We start from the raw sequence: 12,476 nt of genomic DNA on the forward strand, positions 1-12,476 counted from the left end.
TTCCACCATGCATCCCACCATGCCCCTGAAATGAGTTTGAGCTGGAAAAAGGAGAAGCTTTCAACTAAAATGAAGGTTAAAGTTTCAATGATTGCCCAGAGCTGGACATTGCAATTATTATGAGACTGTCCTAGAAACTAAAAGTCTTTTAATTTTTTGTTTTTCCTCTAATCTAAGAGTGACTGAAAAGTTATGACACTTGCTCATATTTCTCAGAAAAGATTTAAGGGATAAAAAAGGGAAAGAATCAAGTCGTTTTCTCCTTGCGCCTAATTGAAATAACGCTCTTTCAATAGAAGGGTGATATGTAAAAGGGTGACGGTCTCTGCTGTCAGGGTATTTACAGTCTTGTCAGTGGAAGATATAGGAGCGAAGTAATTATAAAAAATTTCAACTCCAGTAAGTGGTATATGAAACCATGAAAAGTATGTAACTGGTAGATTTCATTCTAAATCAGTGTGTCAAAAGCCAGTGTGGCGAATGACCAATGTGTCCAATTTTCTTATTTCTATGGCTATTTAATAAAGTTTTTTGAAAAGCACATTGGATAGAATGACATTCACCCCTTTTGCAAATTTTTGCATGGCTTTAAATTGACTGGTTTTTATTTGTCTTCATAACGGCATTTAAAGATTGCTTGATTTGTTTCTTCCCTAGCTTGCTGTTACCGCAGCTGGAGGAAATGAGAAGACAGGGGGGCCTATCATTGCTGGGAGATGAGGAAACTAGAGAACAGAATGCCCATTCACCAGAGGGGGCGGGGGGAGGGAGAGAGAAAGAGAGAGCTGGCTTTCCACAACCAACTTATGACCAAATTAGCCTGTTCCCAGACCTCACTGTATTTCTCTGGATCTTTGCAAGTCTAATTGGCCTCCTTCCTCTCTGATTCGATCTCCAGAAAGATCTTCCTCAATTCAAATTTACTTCCATGCTTCAAGTCCCTCAGTGGCTCCCTCAGGACCTGCTCCCTTATCTGCCTCACTACCATCTCACTCTATCATCCAACCTCAAGCAAGCTATTCTCTTTCTCACAGCCCTGCCTGGAGTGCCTACCTACCACTCATCTGCCTGCTGCCTCCTCAGTGCCCTCAGAGTTCAGTCCAGACATCAGCTTTTCCTGGAAATGTTCCCAAGTCTCCTAGTCAGCCAGAGGCATAGAACACTGTCCTCATGGCACGCTGGCCCAGGCTTACCAGAGAATCATCAGTCAGACTTGCCTGTCTCCCTTCAGGTCGGTGTGCTCATTAGGACAGGGACTTTTACTCCTCTGGTCCTAGCCTGAAGTCGCTCCCTGGCACAGACTAGTGCTTACTAATTTGTTCATTGCATTAATTGATAAATGAGTTAATGATCTGTCTTCCAAGCTTCACATACACACATTTCCCTTTCCTACATAACACCCTACATAATATCTCCAAGTGCCTGTCCTTCAGGGACCTCAGACTCAGCAGGTCTCAAACGAAATTCATAATGCTCTACTCCAACTTACTATCTATTTTGATTAATGGCATTATATATCCTTACTATCACTTAACCTCAAAACCTAAGACCCACCCTCAACCCCTACATGGAATAAATTGTCCATTCCTGTTGCTTTTGCTTGCGTAATTGTCTTTCCACATCATTCTCACACTTCACTTCTGCTGCCTCTTCCTGCCTAGTTTCCTGACCAAAGACAATCCCATCTGAAGCACACGTACTCCCTGCATGCCAGTCAGCTGGGACCACTCATGACTCCCTGAATGCAGTCTGCACCATCCCTCCTGGGTTTTACTAGCACCAGCCCTCTGCTCACATCTGTCCTTCCACCCCTTGCTCAAATGCTACCACCTCCACGAGGCATTTTTAAATCACCCTTGAAATACTTACCCTCTTCCATTCTGGCTCTCCAAGAGCACTGTGTCATATTTGTACCACTGTTATATCATTAACCACAGTCTTCCTGGTACCCCAGTTATCATGTGCATTTCTGTCTTGGCGCCCTTAGAAGACAGAGCCCATGTCATATTCATCTTAGCAGGACTTTGCACACAATAGGAGTTTAACAAATAGTTTTACATTTACTAATAGAATTAATCAATTTCAAGCATCGGTTCATTCCACAAGACTATATTTGGCACCCAGTTTTTTTCTCCTTAACATGACTGATTGATTTCTTCAAAGGAAGAATTTTTGGCTGGCTTCAGGATAGTAATAGCTGCCATTGATTTCATACCCAGTACCTGCCAAGCATTATATGCTTCTAATCTTTGCAATAACTTTGCAAAACAGAATATATTATCCCCACTTTACAGGTAAAGAAACAAACATCATGAGGGTAAGTAACTTGCCCAAGACCATGTAACTGTAAATGCTCAAGCTGGGACTAGAAGCCAGGTTTATCTAATTCTAAAAATAAGCAGATCACTTCCCCCTCATCTGTACTGGGGGGGTAGGTGAGCCTGATTTGTTCCTCTCCTTCACCTATTCATCTTAAAAAAGAAGATTTTACTTTGTTGCTAAGTTAATGTTTATTTTGTGTTTCATAGGTCACGTCAACATCAGACACATCTCATGAGGATCTGGTGGAGAAACAGTGCTTAACCGAAAAATTCACACATCTCTCCTGCCATAAAGTCTTCTGCCAGCCATGGCAGAAATGCATCGAAGGAAAATGCATTTGTAAACTCCCTTATCAGTGCCCAAAGAATGGGACAACAGTGTGTTCAACCAACGGGAAAAGCTACCCGACTTACTGTCAGCAAAAGAGTTTGGAATGTATTCAACCAAAGGCAAAGTTTTTAAATATTGGAGCATGTACACCTTCAGGTAGAAAAATCCTTGTTTATTCTATGACATAAGAAGGAAATTGTCTACCGTACTTTCTATTAGAAAATACTTTTCCTATGAAATGTTACGATGACGAATCGAAATTCTTCTCTAGACTCTCAGTAGTAACTGGGGTGATAACTAGAGAAATCAGGGTTCACCAGACTGTAGCCAGACCTTGGATCCAGAGCCCGAGGCCAGTCCTCCCTTCAGTGTCCATGCCATGCTTTGCCACCCAGCCTTTCAGATTTGTCCCCACCCTCACTTATACTTAGCTAAAGAGTCATTGAGTTGGTTTAGAATCTAGCAAAAAAGTCTTTATATGAAATTGGTTCTGACATGGAGCCCCTCTCTGGACCTTCAGCCCCAATAATTTATTCTAGCATTCATCCTACCAGCCCCTACCTTTCTCCCTAGCCCTGATCCCACTGACCCTGATCCAAGGGAAGCTCAGGCTACTGTTGACCTAGGACATACTCCAACCTACCAAACTTGGTGCATTGGATCAGAGAGGTTGTCTACACTCCATTTGTAAGCCTAATGTAGTGAAGAGGCTGGGATGCTAATGTGTGTTTTAGTGGAGTGGTTTAGATTAGGGATTTCACTGTCAGTCAAATTTAATTGCAAGCCCGCAAGCTCCTTCCAAGTCCCATCTTGGTTACTGACGAGCTATGCGAACTTTCTAAAGTCCAGTTTCCACATTTGTAAGATGTGAATCATAGTAATTCCTAACTCAGAAGATTCTGATGGAAACTAAATAAAATGATATCTGTTTGGGCACAAAGAAAGTACTTGTGAAATTTTAGCTATGACAGCAAATCTCAGGCTTGTCTTCTGATATCGGTTATCAGAGGCACTCGATGAATTTACAGAGGAATACTTAAAACATTCTTTTTTAAGACACTGTGATATACACTAGCTCACAGTAACCTAAATATTTTTGTGGCGCTGAGTTAAGACGTTGAGGTACTGTGGAAAAACAGAAAGAAAGCTCCCTCTTGAAGCCCATATCTGTCGCCTGCTGGAGAGGAGGAAAGCAATAGTGGAGGTTATTTTGTCAATGTTAGACTTTTGTTCTCTTGAGGCATCGAGGACCTTAAATATATGAAAATACACAAATCTTTCTCACATTTTCATTATTTGTTTGGCTTACTCACTTTTAAGGGCATGGACTTTGGAGTGCGATCGGTATAGCAGATTCAGGTCCCTGGCTTCATCACTTGAGCGAGTAACTTAACCTCATGTATAAACATGGAGGAATTTGGGTTCCTCATGTGTAAAAATAGGGATAACAGCTTAATCTTCATGGTGTTGATGTAAAGATTTTTTGATAATCTATATATCTGGATAGTATACATACTGACACATAATAAATAATAAAGTAATCACTTATCATTACTTGTTAAAATCTTCATGGAGTTCAAAGTTAATTTAAGATTGTCTATTTCAGAGTTGGCTCCATAGTGTAGTGGTTAGCACGTCTGCTTTACACACAAAAGGTCCTGGGTTCACGACAGGCCAGGCTCAGGGCACGCGCTTCGAGCCCCTCAGAGGAGAGATATCTCGTCCCGCCTTCAAAGATCCAGTTCTAAAAAAAAGGGAGACAGCAACATCCATAGGTCAGGGGTGAAAGGGGCGGGCAGTGGGTAAGAAGGGGGGCTAATTAAAGAGGGGAAAAAATTTTTTTTAAATAAAATTATCTATTTTATTATTTTAAAGGCTTTTAATCAAGAGAAGAGAATGCCTAATTATTGCTCATTCTTTTGGCTTTATTTTAGGTCAATTTTATGTTTCCTTGAAGTATGGAAATAACGAATCAGAGGGAATTGTTGAAGTAAAACTTGCAGACCAAGATAAGAAAATGTTCATATGTGATAACAACTGGAGCATGACGCAGGCCAACGTGGCCTGCCTTGACCTTGGATTTCAACAGTGAGTGCCTGTACCAGGGGATTTTCCTAAGGTCGATTTTATTGTTCCGACTATTTGTTTTTTGACTACCTAATCTTTCCGTGCCTTGATTTCCTCATATGCAACCTGAGAATCTTGTCTCATAACATTGTTATGAGGATTAAATGTGCTCTTGTTTGACTAGCGCTAGCACAGTGCTGGGCAGCGGGCAACTGAGTGTTAAAATGCGTAGATACGAATTCTTTGCTGATTCAGAGCTGGAAATATGTTCATTACTGTCTGTTTCTACTCATCTATAATTATGTCTACTTTTTCATACCTAGTATTATTTATTTATGCCTTCTTTCTTTTTTTCTGATCAGCTTTACATAGATTTGTCTATCGAATTAGTGCTTTTGATTTTTATATTTGTAAATTGTCTCTTATTTATTTTCAACTTCATTAACTTATGCTATTATCTTCGGCTCTCCCTCCTTTTCTCTGTTGTATTTCTTCTAATTCCTTGAGTTAAATGCTTAACTCATCAAGTTTCAATTTTTTTTTTCTAATGTAAACATTTAAGGTACAAATTTCCCCCTAGCTAGTGCTTCATCTGCATGCCATAAGCCTCTATAAGTGGTATTTTATTTATTGTTGTGTGCAAAATACGTCTAATTTTCAATATAATTTCTTCTTTATAATTTAGAAATTTTTTTCCTTCCTAATGAATATGTTTGCTTTTGATTAACTTTTTGTTATTGATTTTCTATTTAATTGTATATAGTCAGAGAATGTCTCTATATGACAATTGTTTAAATCTGTTGAGACTTGCTTCATACTGAGTATATTTTAAATGCTTAATGTGCAGGGTTCTATATAATAGATATTCATTAGAATAAGCAAGCTGATTAACTGCCTTGTTCAAATCTTTTCCCATTTATTTACTTACAAGCTTTCTGTGTCTTTATCTTTTAAGTGTGTCCTTTATAAACAGCATATATCTAGATTTTAAAAAATCCAACATGACAATCACTGTCTGACGAGCATAGTCCACTTACATGATTGCGATTATTTTCATTGCTGAATTATTTTTCCTATCTTACTTTGAGCTTATTATTTACCCTGCTTTTTCTATGCTCATGTTTCTTCCTTTTCTAACTTCTATTAGGTTAATAAAGTTGTTGTTGTTGTGCTGTTGTCATTGTTGTTTTGATCTTCCCCATTTTCCTCCTTTATGTGGTTTCGAAATTACATATTCTATTTCAATTCCTTTAGTGGTTATCTTCACATTTATACCATGAATCCTTGACTTAGCAAGTCCTCACCCTCTTCAGGAATAATACAAAGAATATCATGACCCTATTTAAGTTTCCAGTATTTAGTTCTACCTTATTTTAATATGTCCTTGAAATTCATTGATATTATATTATAAGCAATTATTATTACTGTTGTTCAGTTAATGCTTACTCAGAGTTGCTTGGTTTTTACCAACTTCTTGGATTTTGCTATTTCTTGCATCTCACTCCATAATTCTGGATTCGATTTTTTTCTTCTTAAATTATATTTGCTAGTAGTTCATTAATGAGAGTCTCATCATTAAATAGAGCCACAGAGTATTTATGATTTTCAACACAATGTGACCTACAATCTATGATTCAACCTAATGGCAAACTATCTCAGTTTTTAATCTCTCAGTATTTTGTTCTTATCATATTTTGCATAGGCTCATGGACAGAATTCTCTGATTTGAGCCAGTGAATAATTCCCCAACTTCTTTAAGAGTTCATTGTGGGCATTTGTTATAGTTTATCTAGGAATTTTAGGTAGTTTTAGGTTGAGAAGTTTTTCAGATTATTCATCTGTCAGATTGCCCCAAATGCTCTCATTCGCTCTCATATGTTGGTGCTGTTTGGCAGGGTTTCATGACTACTATGTCCTCATTATGATCTGAAATCATTTAAAAATATCCTTCTTGTTCTCTTTAATTGTTCTCTTTTTGCCTTTCATTCTAATTTATCTGATATTAATATTGCTATTACTGCTTTATTTTTGTTTATATTTCCCTGATGTATCTTTGCTCAACTTTTTATTTTTAACCCGTTTTTCTCATTTGCTTCTAAAGAGAAGCAAGGGACAATTTAATGTCCTGAAAGAGTAATTCACAATAACTCCAGGATATTGGGTCTTTGAGGTAACCTGTTGCCCACACAAATTTTGAATGAATTGAGAAGTCTAAGCAATGGTTCGTGGATAGCAAAATATCATGTAATACTGGCAGGGATGAACTGAGGATGTAGCTTAGTGTAGAAGCAAAATGGACCTGCTAGAATTAAACCAACTTAACCTCCCAAATCCTAGGCAACAATAGGGCCAACGTGGTAAGCCTTACAGCATGGGGCAGGTGGAGAGGTGTCCCTCCCTCAAAAGATGGGAAAACTGGGTTGACCTTGCCTGATGTATATTTCCAAAATTCCCTGATCAAATTAGTCCATTCCCTTTCGTGGAGAAAAGAGGAGATGGAGAGAGGCTGACACATCTCAAGTTGGAAGGAAACATCAGGAGCGAGGAAAAAGAAGCAATCCTCCTTAAGAAAGAGAGGAAAGGAAACCAGCATTTGCTGAGTGCTTGCCTCATATAGAACTTCGGCTAGACAGTTTAAACTGATTGTTATAGTTAATCTTTAGAAAACTTGGTGAGATAGTTATATTTCCTTTTACAGGTGAAGTTACTGAGGCTCAGAGAATTTATTTAAGCATTTTGCCCTATCTAATAAGAGGAAATTAGCTGTATTCCTTTACATCTATAGTAAGGTTATAAATGCAAAGTACTAATTATTCTACCCTAATGTTTCATTTATTTTATTGGCAGAGGTGCTCTTGATACTCAAGGAGAGTTTCACTTTCCTGAAGATCACCATATGAATGAGACTGATTGTTTGCATGTGCATTGTCGAGGATCAGAGACCAGTTTGACTGAATGTACTTTTACTAAGAGAAGAACTGAAAGTTATCAGGGTTTAGCTAGAGTGGTGTGTTACACCCAGAATGCAGGTTGGTAGAGTACTTGCCTGATATTTTCCCTTCCTTCGAGGTTATTTATTTTATACCAGGTCTGTAGTAAACAAACAAATGACAGATACCCAGTTGCCAGTCACAGAGGCAAAATCATATTTTGGGGCTTAGAGCCTAAATTGTGTTTTTCCCCTATTGTGCCTTTTTGCCATTCAAATAGTATTTCTATCCAGGTTCCTATATGGGAAGCAAAATTGCTTGACTCCCCTTCGCTTGCTTGAACATCTGGATTAAATTTAGCGAACATATGTCAATCAAACATCAGAAGAAACCTCAGTATCTCCTTTGAGACATCCAGCCTACACATATTCCTTTAAAATATTTATGTGGTCACATCCGTGTCTCAGCTTCCAGGCAGTCACTTTTATCCTTCATCCTGACATTGGAATATTTTAGCCATGTATATGTTGTTAAAGGCCAACGCCTTTCATGGTGCTAAAAAATGTACCATCAAAATATAAATGGCACTGCCCAAGTAAGTCTAAGTGGGGGTGGGGGTGGGATTAATGCAGTAGCATGAAAAGAACGGATAAGTACCAGTGTTTACCAGTGTCAGCAAGGGCTTCTAATTCCTGAACCCTCACCTCCAAGCTCAGCAAGTACAGGCCTCCACAAATGAAGACACTTTCAGAGATAATGAAAGGACCTCCATAAGCCAGTTTGGGCATTTATTTTCCTTATTAGTAGTTTATACTAGGTTGATGCTACCAATACATTTTATATCAATTTCTATTTGATGCCCGACTTTATCTTAATGTCCCCATTATTCCAAAAAATGTGATTAAGATATCACCCACAACTCTATAAATAAATTCCACAAAGATAATTCTTACTTTACAGTTTCTCCAACAAAGGACTCCTTTCAGTGTGTGAATGGGAAATACATTCCTCAAGAGAAAGCCTGTGATGGGATCAATCACTGCGTAGACCAAAGTGATGAGCTGTGCTGCAAAGGTAGAGATAACTCTGGCCTTTACACCTCTGAAGGCATTCTTGTGACTAAGAACGTAGAAACGACTTTGTCATTGAATTTAAGATTCCATCTCATTCAACTTCAAGAATGAAAAAAAGAACAAAACCTCTTCTATTTATTTATGTTTGCACAGGGTGCCGAGGCGACAGTTTCCTTTGTAAATCGGGTGTTTGTATTCCAAACAAGTATAGATGCAATGGTGAGGTGGACTGCATTACCGGAGAAGATGAAAGTGATTGTGAAGGTGATTTAAAGTGCCTTGGTTACTTTTGCTCATTATTCAATCCAGTAATTCTGAAACTATTCTTAGGCAAATTGTGATCTTGAGTGACTGTAGGATGGCGTAGCAGTAAGAGTGCTATTGAGTAGGCATTTGAAGAACTATGGTATGTCCTTCTTTCATATCTTTATTCGTCATTTCAGAACTTTGTATTAGAAAATTTCCCACCTAACAAAATCAGATAGACGATTAAAATGAAACCCTATGTACCTATCTCCCAGCTTTAACAATTATCAATATTTTGCCAGTCTTGCTCAACTTATTTATTTTGGAGGAAATTTCAGATATCACATACCTTCATCTGTATACATCTCTAATGATAACATTTTATATGTACAACCATCTTCTTATTAGTACACCTAAAAATAATAATAATTCCCTAATACTATTTAATAACAGTCCATGTTCAAATTTTCACAACTGTTTCAAAAATGTCTTTCTAGAATTAATGTGTTTGAATCAGGATCCAAAAGAATTTAACACTGTTTGGTTTTTAAGTTTTTAAAGTCTCTTTTTTTTCCTTAAGAATTACTCACCCATCTACTCTCAATTTTTTTCATGCTGTCGATTTTTTAAAGAAACAGGGTTGTCTGCCTACAGGATGTTCCTTCTTCTGAATTTATAGAGACTTTATTAGATGCAAAGTTCAATGTTTTAGGCAAGAATTCTTGATGTGTAATTCCTATTACATATAATGTCTTGTCTGGTTGTCCCACTTCTAGTGATGCTAAGATTGATCTCACCTTTAAAACACTTATTCCACAACCTTTCACCTTAATGGTGCTTAATGTGATTGTTGCCTAGATCAAATTTGTCAAGAGGGACTGTAAAATGGTGGTTTCTAATTCAACATTCCTTCTGTTTTATTAATTTCTACAAAAATAACTTTTCTTCATCAACAATTTTGTTTCCATAGAATGCAGTTCATTTTAGAGAGGAAGAATCATGTTTAACTCTTTCCCTTTACTGACCAAGTTTCAAAGCAATGAGCTGACGGTCTTTGCTTTTTGGTGCTCATTGAAAAAACTCCAATGTGAATACTATTTACTAGGTGCCTACTCTGTGCCACATAGACTGACTTCTTGCTCCCATAGATGTTTCTAGAAGAAAAAGCTAAGTTGTTACATTAATTTATTTACTTAATGAATATTGACTAAGTTCTTACTATGTGATGTGTACCAGGCCCTGTTCTAGGTGCTAGGGTTACAATAGTGAATACCATTTCAAAAATCCCTGCCTCTGCATAGATCTTACATTCCAGAGGGGGAGACAGACAATAAACAGGAGAAATAAACAAAATATCTAGTAAAAGAATCAGTAATACGAAGAAAACTAAAGCAAGGGAGGAGGATATAAAACGTCAAGGGTAAGTTCTAAAATTTTACATTAGGTGGCCTGGGAAGACTCATTCATTGAGGTTACTTTTACATAAAGAGCTGAAGAAAATGATGGAGCCAGCCATGCAGAGATCTGGGGAAGAGTGTTCTAAACAGAGGCAACAACCAGTGCAATGTTCCTGAGACAGGAACATTCCAGTAGGTTTGAGGAATAGGCAGCAAGAAGGCTATTACGGCGGGTGTTGCAGGTGATGATAGTGAGAGATTAAAGGCAAATAGTAGGAGAGGCTGGAGGGGTGGGTAGAGTGGGGGGATCAGGGCCTGTTAGTGAATGAAATTAGGACTTTAAGCAGAGGAGCGGCACGACCTGACTTACATTTAAAATCAAGATTACTTTGGCGGCTGGGTGAGAAACAGTCTGTACAGGGGTAAAAGGAGAGGTAGGGAGACCGGTGAGGAAGCCACTGCACTAACCTAGGGAAGAGATGATAGTGACTACGATAAATGAGAAGGAATGGAAATGACGAGAAGCAGTCAGATTCTAGATCTATTTTGAAGCTAGAACTGAAAAGAGTTGCTGATAGATTGGCTGGGAGTGTGAGAACAAATGACCAGTCAGAGATTAGTCCAGGGGTTTTGGCCTGAGAATTGAAAAGATGGACCTACTTTCAACAAAGATGAGGAGAGCTGCTAGAAGAGACTTATATGTACCTGGCGGGTGGGGCTTAGCCAGCCGTGAGCTGGTAAAGGTTTAATGGTTGGCTTTGAGAGGGAGAAGGAAGCCCTGATTTGTAGCCTTTGCTAATTCTGTGGTGTAAATACTCCCACCATGGGTAATTTCAAGCCCTTGACATGATATCACAGAACACAAGCTGGGAAGTGACACAACGGCCTCCCGTGCAGTGATAGAGTCCATGCCAGGATACCCCCGAATTACTGTAAACTGTTTATTGCAGTTTTTTGTCCTTGTCTTACCTTCCTTTCTCAACAGTAAACACCTTGAAAACAGAATCTATCTCACTATTTTTATATTCCAAATGTCTTAGGTAAAGTACCTCATACACAAGCAATAAATAAAGATATGTATCTATACATGAATTAATTCTATTTTGTCATTACTTGGTATGACAAGTATTTGACTTTACTGAAATTTTGTTTAATCTTCCATTGATATCACTACTTAAATTAAAAAACACACTTTTTAGGATTTCAAATCATATTATTTCTTTTGAAGGGTATATAAGCAGTTGAGCAAAAAGCCTTTCATGTTTATTAAATGTAGTTAAATCTTCTGTAAAGAGAAGGGAGAAAGAAATTTCAAAAAATATTTTATGGAGGAAGACAGTAAGTCATGGCTTTTGTCAGCAAAGCTTAACTGTTTCCTCCCACCCCTATTTTATTGAGATATAATTGATACACAGCACTGTATAAGTTTAAGGTGTACGGCATAATGACCTGAAACACATATATTATGAAATGATTACAAGAAGTTCAATTAACATCTATCACCTCATATAGTTACATTTTTTTTTTCTTTGTGATGAGAACTTTGGGGATTTACTTTCTTAGCAAGTTTTAAATAAGTCATACAGAAGTGTTAACTATAGTCACCATGCCACAGAGTACATCCCCAGTCCTTATTTATAACTGCTTGTAAATAGATATACCTATCATACCTTTTGGGCACCTTTACCCAATTCCTCTCCCTCATCCCCTGCTGCTGGTAACCACACTGGATTTCTGCGTCTAGGAGTTTTGATTTTTTAAGATTCTACATATAAGTAAGATCATATAGTATTTGTCTTTCTCTGAAGCTCTACAGTTTGATTTCACTTCTTCAGTATAATAATATTTTGGGTTTCTTCTCCTCCTACTACTCCTCTTTCTTCTTCACTCCCTCCCTCTCCTCCTTCTCCTCCTAAAGGTTAAAGTCAAAGAACATCAAAAACAAAAATCCTACTCCAAGGGAATAACTACAACATAAAGCTTACTTTTCTTAACAGTTTCTTGAATCTATATCAAAAATCCATTTAGTCAACTGTCATTGTTACTTCAGTTTACCCTTCTATTTCTGTAATGAGTCTAATTTTTCCCCCTCTAAGAAAGAGCAAGTGAGA

At 37.8% G+C, this 12,476-nt stretch overlaps 1 protein-coding gene across 1 annotated transcript in view; it reads left to right on the top strand.

The window, feature by feature from the left end:
* CFI (complement factor I) overlaps window positions 1-12,476 on the top strand; it is a 28,503-nt gene that overhangs the window by 5,470 nt on the left and 10,557 nt on the right. The window contains exons 2-6 of the mRNA XM_011361442.2: window positions 2,529-2,808; window positions 4,587-4,740; window positions 7,567-7,748; window positions 8,610-8,723; window positions 8,876-8,986. Of these exons, the coding sequence (XP_011359744.1) occupies window positions 2,529-2,808; window positions 4,587-4,740; window positions 7,567-7,748; window positions 8,610-8,723; window positions 8,876-8,986 (841 nt within the window). The remainder of the gene's footprint in view (window positions 1-2,528; window positions 2,809-4,586; window positions 4,741-7,566; window positions 7,749-8,609; window positions 8,724-8,875; window positions 8,987-12,476) is intronic.

This window comes from Pteropus vampyrus, unplaced genomic scaffold (assembly GCF_000151845.1).
Source record: "Pteropus vampyrus isolate Shadow unplaced genomic scaffold, Pvam_2.0 Scaffold67, whole genome shotgun sequence".
Lineage (NCBI taxonomy): Eukaryota > Metazoa > Chordata > Mammalia > Chiroptera > Pteropodidae > Pteropus > Pteropus vampyrus.